Source organism: Suricata suricatta, chromosome 5 (assembly GCF_006229205.1).
Source record: "Suricata suricatta isolate VVHF042 chromosome 5, meerkat_22Aug2017_6uvM2_HiC, whole genome shotgun sequence".
Classification (NCBI taxonomy): Eukaryota; Metazoa; Chordata; class Mammalia; order Carnivora; family Herpestidae; genus Suricata; species Suricata suricatta.
Genome location: NC_043704.1, coordinates 472,961 through 494,382, shown reverse-complemented (window position 1 = coordinate 494,382; position 21,422 = coordinate 472,961). Strand labels below are relative to the sequence as shown.

The 21,422-nt window shown below is 47.2% G+C and overlaps 1 protein-coding gene across 1 annotated transcript in view; it reads right to left on the bottom strand.

Annotated features, from left to right (window-relative positions):
* MCM3AP (minichromosome maintenance complex component 3 associated protein) overlaps positions 1-21,422 on the bottom strand; it is a 52,875-nt gene that overhangs the window by 5,308 nt on the left and 26,145 nt on the right. Inside the window, exons 16-26 of the mRNA XM_029940588.1 lie at positions 17,432-17,438; positions 15,812-16,008; positions 14,089-14,286; positions 13,344-13,412; positions 13,132-13,266; positions 10,347-10,500; positions 4,531-4,789; positions 4,226-4,323; positions 3,179-3,569; positions 1,366-1,623; positions 486-615 (exon numbers count right to left, since the gene is read on the bottom strand). Coding sequence (XP_029796448.1) covers positions 486-615; positions 1,366-1,623; positions 3,179-3,569; positions 4,226-4,323; positions 4,531-4,789; positions 10,347-10,500; positions 13,132-13,266; positions 13,344-13,412; positions 14,089-14,286; positions 15,812-16,008; positions 17,432-17,438 — 1,896 coding nt within the window. The remainder of the gene's footprint in view (positions 1-485; positions 616-1,365; positions 1,624-3,178; positions 3,570-4,225; positions 4,324-4,530; positions 4,790-10,346; positions 10,501-13,131; positions 13,267-13,343; positions 13,413-14,088; positions 14,287-15,811; positions 16,009-17,431; positions 17,439-21,422) is intronic.

The window sequence follows — 21,422 nt, the reverse complement described above, 5'->3', positions numbered from 1 at the left end:
GTGTGATAAGAAATTCTTCAGGAATGAGAATAAATTGGGTTGGGAAGGTATAGATTTTAATGAAAGCATTTAAATACCTACTGAAATAATCACTATTTTCCTATCACAGCAAATTATAAGAGTAGATTTCTGTTGCTGACCTTATCTTGGGATAAAGCCTACTTGTGAACTTGTTTATGTACTGCAAACCTACGTGTGCTAACACATCTTATTCAGTATTTTTGAACTAGGTTTGTAGGTGACATGAAATGTCAGCTTTCTTTTGTCTACACTGTCCTGGCTGGGTTATGATTTCAGGGGCAGATTCATCTGATAAACGAGACGCTTGCATACGAATGATCTGTTCCTCAGGTATCTGTCCAAACCTCAGCACAGCGGACCGGGTTCTGTGTACAGAACACTAACATTCTGTGTGCTCCAAAGGAGAGTCCTGGTCTGCTCTGGGGGCTGTGAGGACAGAAACACACAGGACACACAGATCTCACCGCCCATGACTCAGACGTAGCTCCTTCTGTGTCTGCATCCTGGCTTGTTCCCACGACAAAGGAACATCATATTCTTTCAAGTGGTTTTTAAAAAAATATACACATATCTGACCATCTTCACTCAGAGCCTCTGAAAAAATACAAAAACAAAGTAGAAAAGAATAGCAAAAGAGCAACAGTTGACCATTTGAAATTTGCTTATACACAGACTTAAGAATAAGCCCTAGTTGGGGCGCCTGGGTGTCTCAGTCGGTTAAACCTCCGACTTCGGCTCAGGTCAGATCTCACGTTCGTGGGTTCGAGCCCCGCGTCAGGCTCTGTGCTGACAACTAGCTCAGAGCCTGGAGCCTGCTTCCTGTTCTGTGTCTCCTTCTCTCTCTCTGGCCCTCCCCCTCTCATGCTCGGTCTCTGTATCAAAAATAAATAAAACATTAAAAAAAATACAATTTGCTACGTCCCTCAAGGCAAAATTTATTAAAAAAAAAAAAAAAAAAGAATAAGCCCTAGTAATTAAGGTCATGCACTTATGTGACAACCATGCTTGACCAAATGGGCCTCACCATTCATGCATCACTTAAGGTTCAGACAGGCTCACGTCCACACTGTGGAGCGGCCAGTACGACCACTCAAAGCCACCAAAATCTAACCTAGAGCCAGCCTAGAGGCTCACTTCAGGGAGATGGTTCCAGGCTCCCCTGGAATACTCCTAGCTTCTCCCAACGCTTGGAGTCACCTGGAAGTCACTGGCTTGAAGGGGAGCCCTACAGAAAGGAAGGGGAGAGACCCACAGGACAAGAAAAGCATCAACTACACATCTTTCTGTGCTGCGAGTGGGCTAGGTCGCCCTCCTGACGTGACCCGCAGCACCGAGCCTACTTACCCGACGTCACCGGAAGCCTGGGAGGTGTCCAGTCCCTGAGCTTGTGGTTGACGCACAAGGCAATGACGTCATCCCACGGGATCTCGGCAACCGAGGGCCCTGCCCCCTGGCCCCCGGAATGGCTCTTGCTCTTCCACGTGCGGTAGGTTCTGCGGAGCAGGCTTTCCACCTGGGACTGGAGGACAGGCTGTGACCGGCGAGAGCCGGGGATCTGGGAGGCATACTGGACCACCATGGAGCACACAGGGAGCCAGGGTGCTGGAGAGACAGCGCCCCTCAGTTACAAGATTTGGCCAGAATACAGGTGGACACTATACAAAATGTCCTCATCTACGTTTTATTATGGAAAAGGCAACTGTGTATTTGAGAAGTTCGCTTTCGAATTTGAATACACCAGAACCACAGCTGTTGAACAAAGAGCATCTCCCTCCCCACGTCCCATAAGAGATGCAGTCACCCGGGACAAAATAAAAACTAGAGAGTCCAACCTAGAGGCTCCGAGTATACAGAACTGTGGTTGCACCAGAAATCTGTATTTTAACAAGCACCCAGGGGACTCTGGTACCAGAAGTCTGGGCTTCTCTTGGGGAACCCTGCCCTAGCTCATAGTTACATTGTGTGGTTTGCTTCCATTTGGGTTTCTTTGGTTACGAGCATCTGTTAGACCTACTGAAGACCACACTCCATTTTTTAAAAATTCTTTTTTAGGGGTGCCTGGGTGGCTCAGTCGGTTAAGCCTCTGACTTCGGCTCAGGTCAGATCTCACGTTCGTGGGTTCGAGCCCCGCGTCAGGCTCTGTGCTGACAGCTAGCTCAGGGCCTGAAGCCTGCTTCCGGTTCTGTGTCTCCTTCTCTCTCTGCCCCTCCCCCTCTCATGCTCTGTCTCTCCTGTATCAAAAATAAATAAAACATTTTTAAAAAATTCTTTTTTAACGTTTATTTATTTTTGAGAAACAGTGACAGAAGATGAGTGGGGGAGGAGCAGAGAGAGAGGGAGACAGAATCCAGAGCAGTCTCCAGGCTCTGAGCTGTCAGCACAGAACGCAACACGAGGCTTGAACTCATGAACACTGAAATCATGACCTAAGCCGAAGTCGGATGCCAACCAAATGAGCCCCCCAGGCGCCCCCAAAGCCCAAGGTTTACAAGGGAGCCTGAGGCCTCTGGCCCACAAGGCCCGAAGGGGTGTGGCCGTGCCAAGGCTGTATGTTGTACTACGTAAGTAGCAAACAATTTGATTTCCTCCTACAAGTGTGAGCAAAGGAAGGGACAACCTCCCTGCCCAGCCCAGTGGACCTACAGAGTCATCATCAAAACAGCCTCACCTGGGTACGACCAGAGCCCCAGAACAGAAGCTTCTCTGACAAAGGAGGAACACTGCTGTTAAAGCACCACAGAGTGTCATGGCCCCAGCAGAGCCAGCAAGGTGGCCAGGGCTGCCTGGTCCCTACCCGCTTCGCCCCCGCACGTAGGGCAAAGGCTGGATAGAACCTGCTGTCAATTCAGAAACCACAGGCCTTGGACTAAGCGTTCCAGTGAACAGCACTTCCCACACTCTTCCCCGGGCTGTGTGGACACCCACAGACTGCTCTGTTAGTGGTGAAGGGCCCACAGCCCCCGCAAAGAGCTCTAACTCTGACTCCTGAACCCAAAGGCAGGTGTTGAGTGGGTACAGTGTGGGGGCAGGGGGCGCGCAGTGGATGAGGACATACAAATCTCACATTAGTGCCCAACACCTGTAGTCAGAAAGGAAACAAGAGACTTGGCTATCCCACATTCCTCCCCAGCCAGGACCCCTTGGCATGAGCACGTACCCCCCGGGGGCGGAAGGTCCATCTGCGGAAGCTGGAAGCCAAGCACAGCCTGCCTTAACCAGGCCAGGTGCTCCGGGGCGTTCCAGTGAAGGTGGGGAAGCAGCCGGCTGCCCCCTGCTTCGGCAAACTCAGTGACAGGCCAGGACAGGTCGCACAGCTGTTCAGAGGACACCAGAGAGGCCAGGAAGTGCAGCACACTGTTGAACAGCTCAATGATGGCTCCAGGCTCCTGTGAGGCCAGGCCGCCCTGCCGCCTCTCTCTTCTGTCATGGAAAAACCGGCCACTAAACTCGCGGCCAACCCCGTCTTCCACGTACTGAATGAGGGTCTGGCAGCAAAGGTCGAGGGAACAGGGGCAGTGAGAGACCAGCCACTGCACAGCCTGCGAAACCTGAGATGCAAAGACATTCAGAAGAGACTCAGTTAAACAATTCATCCTGTTTTTCAGAGAGAGCTTCCTGAAGGTACCTTTCCCACAGCTGTCACGGCAGGTGCCCCAGGGAGCAGCTGCCCAGCCACCCAGGACGTGGGCAGAAGCGTCCACTGCACTGGAGTCCCGCCCCCAAGGCCTCCCCGAGAGGGGCTTCGGGTCCCCTCCCACCCCAAGGAGTGCAGCCTGCACGCTCACCCTGGAAGGGCTCAGGCCCAAGGGAAAGCAGCCCTGCACGTCGACTCCACCACACACGGAAGGGGAGCCCTGGCTCCCGCGCTTCGGAGGACCAGCACCCTGCCGCGCAGCCTCGTGCCCTCACACCCTCTAGCTTCCTGCAGTTACTTTCACTGTAATTCCAGGCCCTTCTTTCCCAAAATGAAACTGTTACAACAAAACCTCTTAAAAAAAAGTTACATGAGCAATTTAATATGTTTCAGACAGCAAGACTGTAGACAAATTTGGTCTTTTATTTTGATTTCTCCTCATATATTTTTTAGACCGTCAAAACAGAACGTTAAAAATCCAAGCAGTAATATATACTACATTTAAGACAAAACAAAAGGGAAAAGTTAAAATGTCTTATTGGGCCTTTAAAAATGACGAAACCTTCTCACCTTAGTTGTGGCTTGTAAGTCGTTAATGGAATCAGGGATCTCAGTGACGGTGTAATCTGAAATCAGCTTAGCTGAAACCAAGTCCTGCAGCATCAGACCTTTGCAAGAAGCAGACAGAGGTCACCCGACTCGCGCTCTCAGTGCAGCCAGGCAGCACATGTCCCCGCACTGACCCCGCCGGCCCCGCTCCCGCTCACTGCTGTCCCTCGGCTCCCCACACACACTGCACCGCCAGGACTTCCTCAGACCAGGGCTCGACCCATTTTTAAACATGCTGGGTCCTAAACGAAATTGCCTTCACAAACCCTCTTCCACTTCCTTCTCCACGACATCCCCTCCTGGGCTGGGTACAAGGACCGCCAGCGGGAGCGCAGGCTGGAAGGGCTTGGCCTGCAGGAGCTGCTTGAGCTGCAGCAGTGCAGACAGCCAGTACACGTCCTCCTCCGCCACGTCCTCCGTCCCCACGCGGGGGGGCAGCAGCAGCATGAGCCCACTGGCGCCCAGAAGCTCCTTCTGCGTCTCCACAGCATCAAGGGCGTAGTCGCTGAGAGCGCCGTGCGCCACCTAGAACGACAGACAGACCGTCAGGAGAGACACCAGGGGACGAAGAAGCAGTAAATGTGAGCCCAGAAGAAGCGCAACCGAGTGCACTGCTCTCGGGCCGCCCTCCTTCATGAGGATGCAGGTCAGTGCAGGAAACAGCCACGTCAACAGGTAATTCAGCCTCTAGAGACAACCGTGTTTGAAGATGTTACTTTAATCTTAACAATTACACTTAAACAGGTATAAAAACAGGTAAGCCCCCAGCCCCAAACCAAACAGGTAAAGCACATAATGAAAGAAGGGGGTAAAGGTAAACCAGCAGCAGAGGGATTCTGACCGGGTTCTTGAGAGCATCACAGACAAGGCAGTAATCACTGGATTGAGGAAGCAGAAGAAACCAGCACACCAGGGCTCCAGATGCGAGTTCTGGAAGGAACCAGGCTGGCTGAGCCCACAAAAGCCTGGAGCACCCAGACCCAGTGGCAGCAAGAGCCAGAGGCGAGGTTCAGGACCACATGGACAAGTCACGCCCAGCGCAATGGCCCTACAGGCCATCTTCCCACCTGCAGGTGGCCTTTTAAGTGCAACCTGCCCCCTGGGCAAGCATCCTAACCTGAGATGATGCAGGCATAGTGGCCCACTTGCCACCTGTCCCAAGACCATCAGCAGCTGGCCAAGGAGGAAATAAGACGAATCCTTTCCAAAGAAACCAAACAGTCCAAGAAAAACACATGCAGATCTCAACGTGCAGGATCTGCAGGCTTGCTGCGCAGTAAGCTGCTACCCACACCCAGACACAGAGCTGTGGACAGCTGTTCAGGGCCTCACTCAGGCGTGAGCAGCCTCAGATAAGGTGTCTAAGGAGAGCCTCCAACAAAACAGAGAGATCAGAATAATAGAGAAAAAGAAATCCAAAGAAAACAAACAATGCATAGAACATAAGAAAACTCAGACCTCAAAAAGCCTAATTTCCTCTCATGATGCATCCAAAAATAGTCACAGGATGATACAATAAATTCAAATAATGACAAGAACAAGAAAACGAATGATATGTATGGAATAAAAAATTCAGTAGAACGTATGGAATATAAAGTCACTTTGCGGCACCTGGGTGGCTGTTGGTTAAGCGTCCAACTCTTGATTTCAGTTTAGGTCATGATTTCACAGTTTGTGAGACTGAACCCCATACCAGGCTCCACATCAGTATCACAGAGCCTGCTTGGGATGCTCTCTCTCCCTCTCTCTGCTCCTCTCCCAGTAAGTAAATAAACATGTAAAAAACAGAAAAAAGGTCAATGAATCTCCCAGAGCCTGATATTTAAAAACAAAACAGAAAACAGAAGAGAAAGGATAAGAAGCTTAGATGACTGACTGATGAGATCCAACCTCTGTCACAGGAATTTGAGAGAACAGGACACGAGAGAAGGCAGACAGGCAGCGCCACGACGCAGGAGCGTCCCCGGAGCGACACGGCAGCCGCTGGCCTTCGAGGCCCCGCCGAGCCCAGCGCGGGGCGTGAAGGAAGCCAGCCCCGTGCGCACCCCAGCGGGTTCCCAGAACCCAAGGGACAGAGAGCAGGCTTCCAGAGAGAAACAAAACCAGGCCACAGAGAAAAGAAGAGGAATGACCCCAGACATCTCAACAGCAACTCTGGATGCCAGATGATCTTGGAGCAAAACTTTCAACCCACACTTCTACAAACCTCACTGAACCACAAAGCGAATGTGAGGGTAACCCCATTTTCAAAGAGGCAAAGGCGAAGAAACGTCTACTCCCGAAGATCCTTCTTTGGGAGAAAATGGAAGATGCACCCCTCCAAACGGGAGACTAAACAAAGAAACACCCAGCCACTGCCGTCGGTGGCGGGACCAAGTAGGCACCTGGTGGGAGTCAGGCACCGTGCCAGGGCCTCTGCGTGTACGACCCACTCCAGCTCAGGCGCACCCGTGTGCGGTGTCACCGTGTGGCGACTGTGTGGCCTAGGGCGATTCTGTTTAACCTCTCTGAGCCCAAGTCCCCTCTTTTGTAAAAGAGGGATCATAAGATCTCACTCATATGTGGAGTTTATGAAACAAAACAAATGAACAAATGGAAAAAAAAAAAAAAGAAAGGCAAACCAAGAAGCAGACTCTTTATAGGAAACAAACCGATGGTCACCAGAGGGGAGGCGGGTGGGGGGACGGGTGACACGGGGAGCGAGGGTTAAGGAGTGCATCTGTCATACGAAATAAATATATAAACAACATAAAATAAAAAGCAGCATCAGGAGGCGGGAACGGGAGGGGGAAGGGCCGCCGGGATCTGGGCTATAAGCCAGGCAGGAGAGGTGCTTCCCTCCCCTGCCAGGGCGTCAGCGCCTGAGAAGAGAGATGTCTGTTGGCGTCTTCTCTGCCAAGCCCCCTGCATGTGGAACGGCGCTTGGGACAGAGAAGTCACTCAACAAACACTCGGGAAACGCACACCTGGATGAACGGCTGAGTGACGCAGAGTGATGTGAGAAGGAGACAGACGCTCTCCCCAGGAGGTGCAGCCAGTCAGAGATTGTTTAAAAACTGAAACAAAGACACAAAGTAAACATTAGGGAAGGGGAGGAAATGAACAAAGTGAAAATCAGGAAAGCTCCTGAGAAAATGAGAGCCGGCTGGTAGTGTTATACAAATAAACAAGACCATCAAACCTTTTTTAAAAAGAGGGATAAGAACACACCTACAGAGGCAGCACGGAGTCCCAAGGAGCCCGAGGAGATCAGGGGTTAGCAGGTAAGGAGCAGGACCACGCGACTGGCACGGAGACCGAGTGACAGCCACACCCTGGGACGCTATCAGCCACAGGAGAGCAAGCGGACGGCACTTTCTCGAAGAGATAAGGTGAAGGGACAGAGCACGTGATGCACAGAGCCCACATGCTGGCGCATTTGGGTGAAAATTAATGAGAGATCCAGAGAAAACTATGGAAGTGAATGAAGAAGGCAGCTACTATTTGCATTAAAATTAAGAAACACAGTCACAGGACACTCGCTGGTTCTCGGGCAAACAGCAATCACACAGCCACTAAAATGTGACCCCCCTTACTGAGATAAGATAAAGTGATGACGTAGCCACCTGGGAAACTGAGGAAGGGTGGGCGGGGCCACCGTGTACAGACTCACTCCTCACCTGGCATGGGGTGTGGCCACGAAGACAGCCCCATGACCCCCCTCCTAGTGACCATGCCCTGGCACAATCCCCTGCCTCGACTTGCTTCTAGCAGAATCAGACGAAAGTGACGGGACATTACTTCCACGATGAGGTTAGAGAGACTCCGTCATCTGCCCAGAAGACGGCCGCCAGCTGCCGAGTTACCCGCCGCTTTAGGCGGAGGCCCTGGTCACGGCCGGCAAGGCCGTGAATCCTGCCTACAACCACGAGAGCGAGCTTGGGGGTGGGTCCGCCCTCAGTCAAGGTTTCGGATGAGACCAGAGTTCTGCCTTACACCTTGATCTCTGCTCTGTGAGAAATCCTGAGCCAGAGGACCCAACTGAACCACGCCTGGACTTCTGACCCGCAGGAAGCAGGAGATAACACATCTTTGCTACTTTAAGCTAAGTTTGGAATTAATTTGCTATATAGCAACAGACATGTTTTAATGGGAAGTCAGTGGAGAACACCTAACGTGGATGAACCGAGAAACAGCAGTGTAAGCGTGTGACGTGGAAAGAGAACTGAAATCAACACCAGGAGAGGGCCCGGGCTGCTTTCTCTCACTTTGCATCGTGACATGTGAGCTGACTTTTTAACTACATGCAAGGATCACTTTGATGAAAAGACTTAAGAATAAAGGCAAGAAGATCAACAAACGAATTGTCCAGTAGGTGAAGTCTGACGTTATGATCACAGGAAAAAAGGGAAGAACACGAACCAAGACGTTACTGTTACCTCTGAACGGCAAGAGCATAAATGGCTCTTACCATCTTCACGCCTCCTCTGTGTTTCCACGTATTTCTAAAGTTTCATACATGTATTGGTTTTACATTTAGAAAATAAAATAAATAGTATTAAAACAGAAAAACAAAGGTGCCTGACTGGCTCAATTAGAAGAGCATGAGACTCTTGATCTTGGGGTTGTGAGTTCAAGCCCCACATTGGGTATAGAGATTAAATTAAAAAATAATAAAATAAAATGGAAAAACAACATAAACAAAAGCCCTATAACCAAATGACAATCTGAAGAAGCTGCAAGGACAAACGGTACGTGTATCAGAGCGTCACGCGCAGATGAGCAGTGTGTGCCACACAGGCGACCTTCTTAGAAAGAGGAGAGGCCCGGCACTGTAAGCCCTCATGGCAGAGGGTGGAGAGTGGGTGCTCGCTGAGCCCTCCCAGCACGCGGCCCCCCGGCGAGCCGTCGGGAGACCCTGAGCACATTGTGGCAGGCACGACACCTAGGTTCAAAGAGCTGGCCAGAGCAGCGGCTGTCAAGCCGGGTCTGCTCCACACGGAAGCCCACACTCTGCCCTGCGCTGCTCTTTTCCAAACAAATGAAATACACTTCTGGGTTTATCTGAACACATACACTAAAACCCAGAATTTATTTCTGTAGACTTGACTCATACGCTGCTGGTGAGCACAGCATACCGCAGAGATTTGCGGAATCATTATGTTGTACACCTGAAAGTATCATAACATTGTGTATCAACTCTACTTAAATAAAAACAAAGAAAACTTAAAAAAACTAAACATCTATACTATACAAACACCTATAAAGAACAAAACTTAGAACTTATGATCAAAAACTTGAGAACAATTGAATGTAACAAAACCAACTGACCAGAAATGCCCAGTACTGAACTTATATACAGTAGACGGGACCAAGTTTAGCGAAAACTGCATAGGACTAAAAACCATCATCAGGCTTTTATAAGACCCGATGTATCCGGAAGCCAATACAGCAACGACGGCAGCTGACGGCAAACCATGTGCCATATACCAGGCACTGCGTTTTCATGAAACGTTCTGTCTCTTCCCTTCTTGGGCTAACTCTCAGAGGCCCATGAAGGAGAAGCTCGGGGTTCCTGAATTACGTGCATCTATGCATCTGTTTGGAATGCTTCTGAGTCTTCCCCAGGTTCTCCAAGAGGCCTGCTGACCTGAGACGATCAGGGCTCGCCGCGCCCGAGAACCTCTCCTGGCAACTCGTACCACGCAGGGTCCGTGGGGCGTCAGCAGGACACAGGAGGAGCACACAAGCCACAGGCTTCTGCGCCTCCCACACTCCTTCAAAACCACTTCAAGGCCCTTAGCTGATTCCAATGATGCCTGAGAATGAGTAAATAAGAAAATCACAGGGGCGCCTGGGTGGCTCAGTCAGTGAAGCGTCCGACTTTGGCTCAGGTCATAATCTCGTGATCCGTGAGTTCAAGCCCCGCACCGGGCTCTGTGCTGACAGCTCAGAACCTGGAGCCTGCTTCCGATTCTGTGTGTCCTTCTCTCTCTGCTCTTTCACCATTCATGCTCTGTCTCTCTCTCTCTCTCTCTCAAATATAAATAATTAAAAAAAAAAAAGAAAACCACAGAAGTAAATACACGTGATTCTCACCCACCTTTACACACACATTGACAGCGACGGTCTGACCCCCTTTGCTGCTGAGCGCATGGAACAGCGCAACGGTCTGGATCCGCCCAGCCGCGCCGCCTGGGCCACCCACTGAGCCATCGCCTCCCATGAACTTGACTTGTAACCAGTTTGCTAAAATTCTGTGAATAAAAGAAAATATCACTTGTAAAAGAATTCTAAATTTGAACTATATGGATTTTTTTAGGAAAAGTGAGAAAGAAATACCACATAGACGTAGGTTCACAAACACCAATTCTTACTGTAAAGCTGAGCTGGACAAGACAGGCTGTGATTCTAACCTGGAGCAAGGAACTCTCCTAGGCTATGGACTTGGGTGGGAGGCGAGGGCACTCATGAACCTGGTCCATTCTAGTAGGATTTAAAATTCTGAAGCACTACGAAGACTGTGAGCAACAGAAAAGATCCTGCAGCCTGATGTACAACAGACCCTTGAACAGCACAGGTCTGGACCGTGCCGGTCCACGCGTACACAGACCTCCTAATAAAAACAGTACAGTACAGTGCTGTAAGTACATTCTCCTAATATCCTTCTCTTTTCTAACTTTATTCTAAGAATATAGTATATAATACATACACACATACATACATATGTGTATATATACACACACAAACGCAAATAAATACACACTGTTGACTATGTTAGGCTTCTGGTCAACAACAGCCATTATCAGTTAAGTTTTGGGGGGAGTCAGAAGGTATACTCCGATTTTCACCTGTGTCGGGGGACTGACATCCCTAAACGCCATGTTATTCAAGGGTCAACTCTACACGTTTTACAAAAGTAAATTTCACACGGGGGCACCTAGGTGGCTCAGTCTCGATCTCAAGGTTCCTGAATTCAAGCCCCACACTGGCTCGCCGCTATCAGCACAGAGCCTGCTTCGGATCCTTTGCTACTCACTCTCTGCTCCTCTCCACCGGTGTGTGCGGGTACACTCAAGCTTTCTCTCTCAAAAATAATTAACATTAAAAAATTTCATGCTGGAGATCTTAATTAAGAATTATTGTGATGTGTATTTCCAAGTGAACATATTAGTGAATCAGAAAACAGTTGCTTTAAGAAATGAATCATCACTAGGCGTCTGGGTGGCTCAGTTGGTTAAGCGTCTGACTTCGGGTCAGGTCATGATCCCATGGTTCGTGGGTTCGAGCCCCGCGTCGGGCTCTGGGCTGACAGCTGGCTCAGAGCCTGGAGCCTGTCTTCGGATTCTGTGTCTTTCTCTCTCTCTCAAAAATAAATAAAACATTAAAAAAAAAAAAGGAATCATTTAAATACTTTTAAAATAAGACAACTGTCCTTTATTCAGTTGTCTTATAATCTTTATGACTTTCTTTCCCCCCTTGTTAAACAGCTTCCAAGAGTAACTGCTTAAAAAGGGATGTATTCAGAGGACTTAATACCCTCAAACATCGCTAACAGGAATGTAAAATGGTGCAGCCGCTGCGGAAAACAGTATGTCAGTTCCTCAAAGACTTATAATACAGTTACCTCACAACCTAGCAATCTGACCCTATGTACATAACAAACAGAACTGCAAACACCTGTCCACACATACAGTCACACACGACTGTTTCATAGAGTCACTCCAATAACCTATCGAAGAATGGAAACAACCCAAACACTCTCAACAGAAACAGATCAGTGAAGTGTGTGGTCTTCATACAATGGAACATATTCAGCCACAAAGAAGCACTGCCATTAACATGAACAAGCCTAGAAAACACGGTGGCTGAGTGACAAGTGCCAGCCGTAAGCCTACACGTTCTAAGACTCCACTCATACAGAATGTCTAGAATAGGAAACACACACTGAAGGCAGGAAACAGGAGGTTTCCAGGAGCTGGGACAAGGAGCAATGACGAGTGACCGCTGATGGATATGCGATCTCTCTGCAGACAAAAAATGTTCTGGAAATTAGGTAGCGGTGGTAGTTGTACAACTCTGTGAATACACTAAAAAACAATGAAATGTAAACTTTAAATGGGTGCAATTTATGATATGTGAATTCATGTCAATAAAGCTGTTAAAAAGGATAACATGTTCTAGAATTGCTTTAAACATATGATTTCTGGAAGCAGTTTGGTTATAGGAAATACATCTAATGCTATGTCAGTTTCTTGGAAATCTTTTTTAAAATGCCAGAAGTCTATTTTCCTTTAAAAAAAAAAATGGAACCATAGCAAACACACTATAAAATGTCTTCCCCAAGAGTCTAAACGATGTGGCCTCTAATCAGTACACCCCAGCACAGCTTTAAAAGAGGGTCAACTCTTGGGGCACCTGGGGGGCTAAGTCAGGTAAGCATTCAACTCGATTTCAGCGCAGGTCATGATTTCATGGTTCGTGGGTTTGAGCCCCTCAGGGACCCTCAGGGACCCTCAGGGAGGCAGGCTCAGCTGCCGGCAGGAGGCTGAAGCAGCGGATTCCGGACCTGCCTGGGCCAGCTGCCACGAGTGGAGTCCGACAAACTATCAGATAAGGTCCCAATAAAAAGTCAGGGACAAAAATTCTTGGTGGCAACCCAGTTGGGACCCCTTTCACTGTCGAGAGCTTTATACTTTCTCTCAGTAAACTATCGCTTTGCTCACTTTCTGTTGTGAGATTCATTCTTCAGCACCTTGAGAAGAGGGCCAGCCACAGTCCACCACACCCCCTGTGACAACTCCAGCTCCTGACCCTTCCCACTCCTCACCCTCACTTTCTCAACCCTTTCCCAGCCTCAAAGCCCGGGGAGGGAAAGCCTTCCTGACCTGCCAGGACTCCCCGGGGCCTGCTCTTCTCCATCAGGCAACACCAGCACCAGCTTCCAAAACACACGCTCCCACCTGCCAGGGAGGTGCTCGGCCACGAGGGCCGGCAGGTCTAGGGGTGTCCAGGCCGCGTCACTGGAAGGAGCAGAGCAGAGGGTAAGCCGGTGCGCGAGTCCCAGGCGGGAGAGGCACGCGGCAGGGGCGGGACAGACCTCAGCAGCTGCTTGTGGAAGTGCTGAACCTTCATCTGGTGCACCGTCTTGTTTCTGAGCCACCGCAACCTACAAGGAAAGGAGAACCACACTGTGCCTTCATGAGGCCAGCTCAGTACCCATGGAAGGGACCTGGTAAAAATTTACTGACGTTCTGAGCGGAAAGAGACTGGTTAACAGAGTCTCCTGATAGGAAATGGTTAGGAGACCAAGAAAACTTTCTGGCAAACAGCTGAGTCAGAGGACTTGTTCATCCCACAAAGGCAAAGCCCTGGGAGATGAGCAGTAAACAGACAAAACTCCTGCCCTCAGGAACGCTCATGTGGACAGAAGAATCTCCGCCAATGAAAATGGATAGATGTATCCAGAAAGACCAGAAGACAAAGATATGATTCTAAGTAAGATTCAATAACCAGGCCCTGAGTGTTTTAAGTGGAAAAGGAGTATGAAATCACAGAAGGTGGCACAAGTCACACATCCAGAACTGGAGGGGGAGATGACTTTCAAGAATACAATCCTGCCAGGGGCACCTGGGTGGCTCAGTCGGTTAAGCGTCTGACTTCAGCTCAGGTCATGACCTCACAGTTCGTGGGTTTGAGCCCCGCATCGGGCTCTGTGCTGACAGCTCAGAACCTGGAGCCTGCTTCACATTCTGTGTTTCCCTCTCTCTCTGCCCCTCCCCTACTCGCACTACCTCTGTCTCTCAAAAATAAATAAAAACCATTATGGCAAGCTAAGTGCTGACCTGGTACAGGAGATGCCCACTTTCCCTGCATGGCCCAGGTCCAGGAGGCCCTTCGCCAGGTTCTCCTCAGCAATGGGGCACTCTGCACTGGGTGCCAATGCCTGCAGGCGGTTGTTCGTGTCCACACAGCAGGGCGCCGCAGGGAAGGCTCGCATCTGGCGCCTCAGCTTTTTCCGGGCTGCGACGGCTTCCCTCCACCTGGAGGCACAACGACATACCATCACTGGGTATTTTCAAGTCTACTACAGGGACAGAGGCAAAACCACAGTCCGATGCTATCACACGGGGAAGCACGTTTTCCGGCAATATGTTCAAGTCTTTTTCAGCAATAGTCCTCAAGCTGAGAAATGAAACAACTAGAATTAATACTCAGGCACAGGAGACGCACAAGAGCAGATGAGTGGTGGGAAACCGCAAAGCTAGTGATCTGAAGCGTGAGCGCAGCCATCTCCGGAGGCCAGCGTGGCAACATGGACACGGACACAAAACACACACACTCTCTGACCCCGCAAACACCACTCGTGGGAACTTCGCTCCAGAGACGTGTGCGGCCGGCGAAACATCTCTACAAGGACGATCACCACAGTCCTCTTTGCCACAGTTAAAAGGGGAGCTGTGTGGAGGGGTCATCTGAGAACTAGGCAGGTCCTTACTGGTGTCACTGAGAATCCCCGAAAGAGTCCACTATGCTGCTGGGGTGAGGCCCCCGCCTTCCCTCAGAGGGAGCACAGGCGGGTTGGCAGAGGCTGCCGTTCGCACTAACAACCACAAGAAAGGGCAGAAGGCTTCTGGAAGGGCACTCAGCAGCCGCTGCCTCTGAGGAGGGAGATGGGAACAAAGACTGGTGGTACGGACACTCACTGCTCCCTGTACTTCCTCTTGCATGGTTGGAATGCCGGTATTACAAAATGAATCCCGATACAGCACACACAGCACATGCCCAGTTTAAGATTAATGACAGGGTCACCTGGGGGCTCAGTCAGCTAAGCGTCCACTCTTGATCTCAGCTCAGGTCATGATCTCATGTGATCTCATGTGATCTCGTGTGATCTCGTGTGATCGAGCCCAGCAAAAAGCTCCGTGCTGACAGTGCAGAGCCTGCTTGGATTCTCTCTCTCCCTCTCTCTGCCCCTCCCCTGCTCATGCACTCTCTCTCAAATAAATAAGCTTAAAAAATTTTTTAAATAAAGATTAATGATAAATAAAACAGCCACACTCTTCCCACTAAGCAGCAGGGCCATGACAAGCCTGGACCCCTCTCAGTTACACACCCTCTCACTCCCAAAGGTAACCACTGCACTAAGTTTATGATTGTGAATTTTCCTTCTCTTCTTTAGGGTTGTAGTACAACATATAAATTTAAAGTAACATATTTAGTTTGAACACACCCTGTTTGGATGTTGTGTAAATTTCCCTAAAAACTGCTTTTTTCACTTATAGAAGTTTTAGAAATTCACCCATGTGGGTGCATACAGCTGGAGTTTACTAGGTTTATTCATGGCCATCTCCCTGCATCGAGAGCACTGGGTAAAGGACAGAGAGCGACCTATAAATACTCGTCAAAATACGTAACGGCCCCCAATCGAATTATGTATCCCTTGGAGTTCACCCTAAGGAGGGAACCTATTCCGTGGGTACGTGCCGTTGACCATCTCCGAAAGTGTCATCTTTGTAAAAGGCTCTCCCCACGCGCCCACGCCGTCTGTACAGACACAGCACTCACCGCTGGAGATACTTGCAGAAGCACTGCAGCTCCTGGAGCGTCTCCTTTGCGGTCTGGAAAATTTCTTCCCCAAGAAACAAGTCCACCAGGTGGGCACAGACATCCTCACAGCAACGGGCCATGCGGATTCTCTGGTCTGTCTCCACTGCGTCCCTACGGAAGACGACAATCAAGATGGTGGGCACTGTACCCAGGGCCTGCATACATTAAGGGCTTGTCCTAAACGTGGCAAGATTCTACACCCTTACTAGTGAAACGATTATGTCTCTGCCATAAGAAAAGCTTTAAGATTCTCATTTTACTTAATGTACAGACACCTGTTAAGACAGAGAAAACAAAGAGTAAATAAAAATGGTATAGACTACTAGATTACAGGTCCAATAAGGCCACTGTAAATAGTCAATAGATAAATTTCTATCTTAAAAAAAGTTACAAATTTTAATTTTCATGTGACCATTAAGATAACTACAATACCTTCTGGTCAGCACGACCTCATGTTTGCAATCACAAGTGTCCAAAGCACATAATAGCTGGCAGCCAAGGTTTGCAGCCTATGAAACATGTGGCAGTGACCCTCACGTAAACCAGTATCTAAAAGATTTTTATGACGAAATTCTGTCAACCAAGGAAGCATGAAAAATTTTATCAAATACACTTAGTTACAAAATAAAAGTAGCTTAAACAAGCAAGCCGTGTTTTCAACGGCCATCATCTGGGGCAGGTGGAGAGGACCCTGGCGCTGAGCTGAAGCCCAGGTCTCCTGGGCCTGTGGAAAGCTATATCGAGCCCCAGCTCTTACCTACCTCCTAACGCTCCTTCCTGGGATTAATGACATTGACCCATCACGTATGAGGTCTCACGCTTAAACAAGGAAATTGACTCCTCCCAATTGTTAAAGCCAGAAAGAAACACCACTTAAACAGAACACTCCTCTTGCGCTGGAATCTGTTCTGCTGTGACACAGTCCGTCGCGCTCAGGGCTACCTCAGGGGGGCCTGAGCGCAAAGACAGGGTTCCCTGCATGCTGAACTTCTTTCTTCGCTGAAGCTCGACAGTGAAATTAATAATGTCCTTAGGCAACTATCAACTTAATATAAACTACTAAACATATAAGATGTTATAATACATAATCCTCATGGTAAAACACAAATCAAAAACCTATACTAGACACACCAAAAATAAAGAGAAAGGAATCCAAGCATGTTAGTAAAGAAAGCCATCAAACCACAAGTGAAGAGAGCAAGAAAAGAACGAACAGAGGAAAAACTACAGAAAGCATTTAACAAAATGGCAATAAGTACAGACCTACCAATAATTACTTTAAATGTAAATGCTCCAATCAAAACACACAGGGTAACTGAATGGATTAAAAAAAACAAGATACACAGGGGCACCTGGGTGGCTCAGATCATGTTCTCGTGGTCTGTGAGTTTGAGCCCTGCGCCTGGCTCTGTGTTGACAGCTCTGAGCCTGGAGCCAGGTTTGGATTCTGTGTGTCTCTCTCTCTGTCCCTCCTCCACTCACAGTCTGTGTGTCTCTCTCTCAAAAAATAAACACACATTAAATAAATTAAAAAGAAAAGAGAAAGATCCAGCAAAATGCTGCCTACAAGAGACTCACATCTGACCTAAAGACATACAGACTGAAAGTGAATGGGTGAAGAACATATACCATGCAAACGGGAGTGAAAAAAAAAGCCAAGGTAACAATACTTGTATCAGACAAAGTAAACTTTAAAACAAAGATCACAGCAAGAGACAAAAAAGTACCCTACATAATGATCAAAGGAACAGTCCAACAAGAGGACAGAGCAACTCTAAATATCTGTGCACCCAACATGGAAACACCTAAATATATAAAGCAAACGTTAACAGTCAAAAAAGAAAAACTGACAGTAATACGGTAATGACAGAGAACTTAAACACCGTATTTACCTCAATGGGTAGATCATCCAGACAGAGTATCAACAAGGAATCAGCTCTGAACAACATATTACCCCAGCTGGGCCTAACAGTTATACATGGAACATTTCATCCAAACACAGTAGAATACATTCTTTAAGCGTACATGGAATGTTCTCCAGGACAGATCACATGTTAGACCACAAGAGCAAGTCTGAATAAAGACTGAAATCACATCAAGCATCTCTTCCACACACAGCACAAAACTATAAATCAACTATAAGGAAAAAAGTCTGAAGGAACACAAATACATAGGGACTAAACGTGCTACTGAACAATGAATGGGTCAACAAGAAATCAAAAAAGAAAAAATATATGGAGACAAATGAAAATGAAAACACAACAGTTCAAAATCTTTCAGATGCAACTGTTTCAAGAGGGAAGGTCATAGTGATATAGGCTTCCCTCAAGAAACAAGAAAAATCACAAATAAACCACCTAACCTTATATTTAAAGGAGCTAGGGGAAAAAAGAACAAACAAAACCCAAAGCTTGTAGAAGGAAAGAAGTAATAAAGAGTAGAGCAAAAATAAATGAAACTGAGAATAGACACAAAATAGAAAAGATCACTAAAACTAAGAGCTAGTTCTTTGAAAAGATAATAGGAAGAAACAGAAAATTCCAAAAGGTTACTAGTAATGCAATGGAATCAGTAATTAAAAAACTGCCAACAAACAAAAGTCTAGGACCAAATGGCTTCACAGGCAGATTCTACCAAATATTTAAGTAAGAGTTAATATCTACTGGTCTCAAAATATTCCAAAAAAAGGAGAAGAGGAAGGAAAACATCCAAATTCATTCTATGAAATAAGCATTATCCTGATACCAAAATAGACAAAGATACTACAAAAACAGAAAATCACAGACCAATCTCTCTAATAAACACAGATGCAAAACTCCTCAAAAAAATATTAAATTCCACAATACATTAAAAAATTATTCACCACAGTCAAGTGGGATTTACTCCAGAGATGCAGATGCTGGTCAATATTCACAAACAACCAGCATGACACACCACATGAACAAGAGAAAGCATAAAAACCATACGATCATCTCAATAGACCCAGGAAAAGGAGCTGACAAAATGCAACAATGATTCATAATAAAAACACCTCAACAAAATAATAAAAACAAAAGACTCAACATAATAAAAGCCATATATGAAAATCCCAGGGCTAACATCACACTCAATGGTGAAAAACTGAGAGCTTCTCCTCAAGGTCAGGAACAAGTCAAGGACGCCCACTCTCACCACCACACAGGACTGGAAGTCCCAGCCACAGCAATAAAACAAGAAAAAGAAATAAAGACATCTAAAGTGTTAAAAACAGAAGTAAAACTATCACTATTTGCAGATGATGTGATACTACATATAGAAGACCCTAAAGACTCCACCAAAAAACTATCAACTGATAAATGAATTCAATGAAATTGCAGGATGCAAAATTAATACATAGAAATTTGTTGCATTTCTTATATACTAATAATGATGTGGCAGGAGAAATTAAGAAAACAGTACCATTTAGAGTTGCACCAAAAAGACTAAAATAGCAAGGACAAATGAGGTAAAAGACCTATGCTATAAAACACCAATTAAAGAAATGGAAGATGACACAAACCAATGGAAAGGTATTCCATGCTCATGGGTTACAACAGTTAATATTAATTAAATGTCTGTAATACCCAAAGCAATCTACAGATTCAATATAATCTCTATCAAAATACCAACAGGGACACCTGGGTGGCTGTCGGTTAAGCGGCTGACCTTGGCTCAGGTCATGATCTCACAGTTCGTGGGTTCGAGCCCCGTGTCAGGTTCTGTGCTGACAGCTCAGAGCCTGGAGCCTGCTTCTGATTCTGTGTCTCCCTCTCTCTCTGACCCTCCCCCACTTACACTCTGTGTGTGTGTGTCTCTCTCTCAAAAATAAATAAACATTATAAAATTTTAAAAAACAAAAAACAAGAGACAAAATACCAATAGCATTTTTCACAGAACAAAAACAAATAATCCTAAAATTTTTATGGAACCAAAAAGACCTCAAATAGTCAAACCAAACTTGAGAAAGAATGACAAAGTTGAAAGTACCACATAATCTACTACAAAACTATAGTAGTCAAAATAGTATGGTACTGGCAAAAAAGAGACACACAGACTCATGCAATAGGATAGAGGGCTCAGACCTCCACGGTCGGTGTCTATAAACAGAGGAAGCACAACAGCTACACGCATGGGAATGAAACCGGACCACTTTCTCACACCACACACAAATATAAACTCAAAATGGATTAAAGACCTCAACCTGAGACCGGAAACCTTAGCGCTCCTAAAAGAAAACATAGGCAGCAATCCCTAGGACATCAGCCTTAGCAACGTATTTATGGCTGAATCTCCTCAGGCAAAGGAAACAAAAGCAAAAAATAAACTACTGAGATTATATTAAAACAAAAAGCTTTAGCACAGTGAAGGAAACCATCAGCAAAATAAAAAGGCAACCCAATAAATGGGAGAAGATACCTGCAAATGATATATTCAAGGTATTCATATCCAAATAAAGAAAGAACTTACATAACTCAACACACACGCACGCACACACATAATCCTATTTAAAAATGGGCAGAGGACCAGAGCAGACCCTTTTCCAAAGAAGACATGCAGTGGCCAACAGGCACCTGCAAAGATGCTCTGTATCACTAATCACAGAGGAAATGTGCATCAAAACCATGAGAGATCACCTCACACCAGTCACAATATTTAGAATCAAAGACAATAATAATGGTGGTGGTGAGGATGCAGAAAAAAGAGAACCCTTGTGGACTGTTGGTGGCCATGTGCAACCATGGTAGAAAACAGGATGGTGGAGGTCCCTCAAAAAATCAAACCCTGAAATACAATATGACCCAGTAATTCCACAACTGGAAGCCCAAAGAAAACAAAAAGATATCTGTGCCCTATGTTTACAACACCATTATTTACAATGATTAATATAGAGAAGCAACCTAAGTACCCATAGATGAAGATGTGATGTGTGTGTGCGCGCGTGTAAAGGAATACACTCGGCCATCAAACCAGGATGAGATCTTGCCATTTGCCACAAAATGGATGGATATGGAGAGTAATGTGCTATGTGCTTAAACAAGAAAGACAAACAACATATGATTTCACTTATGTACGTGGAGTCTAAACAAACAGAACAAAGGAAGAGACAAAAACAGACTCCTAAATAGAGCTGATGGTTGCTGGGGGGAGGCTGGTGGGAGAACAGACGAAACAGATGAAGAGGATGAAGAGGCGCAAACTTCCAGTCAAAAACTAAGGACGCCACAGAGACGAAAAGGGCACGGGCAGGTGCCCGGGGCTTAGGCGGCAAGGCTCTGGCCTCGGCGCCCGTCACCGCACGCGTCCCAGAGGCGCACGACCGTGAGCCCAAGCCCTCTGCCGGGCTTTCCGCTGTCGGCACAGATCCTCTGTCTCCCTCTCCCTCTGCACCTCCCCAACCTGTTCTCTTTCAAAACAAAAAACATAAAGAAAAGAGAGAGAGCACAGAGTAACTAACACTGTGTGCGTTGCACCGCGACGGCGGTGACCACACTCATCCCGGCGGCACGACTGCCGAGCCAACGTGTTCTGTACTGAAACTAACTGAACACTG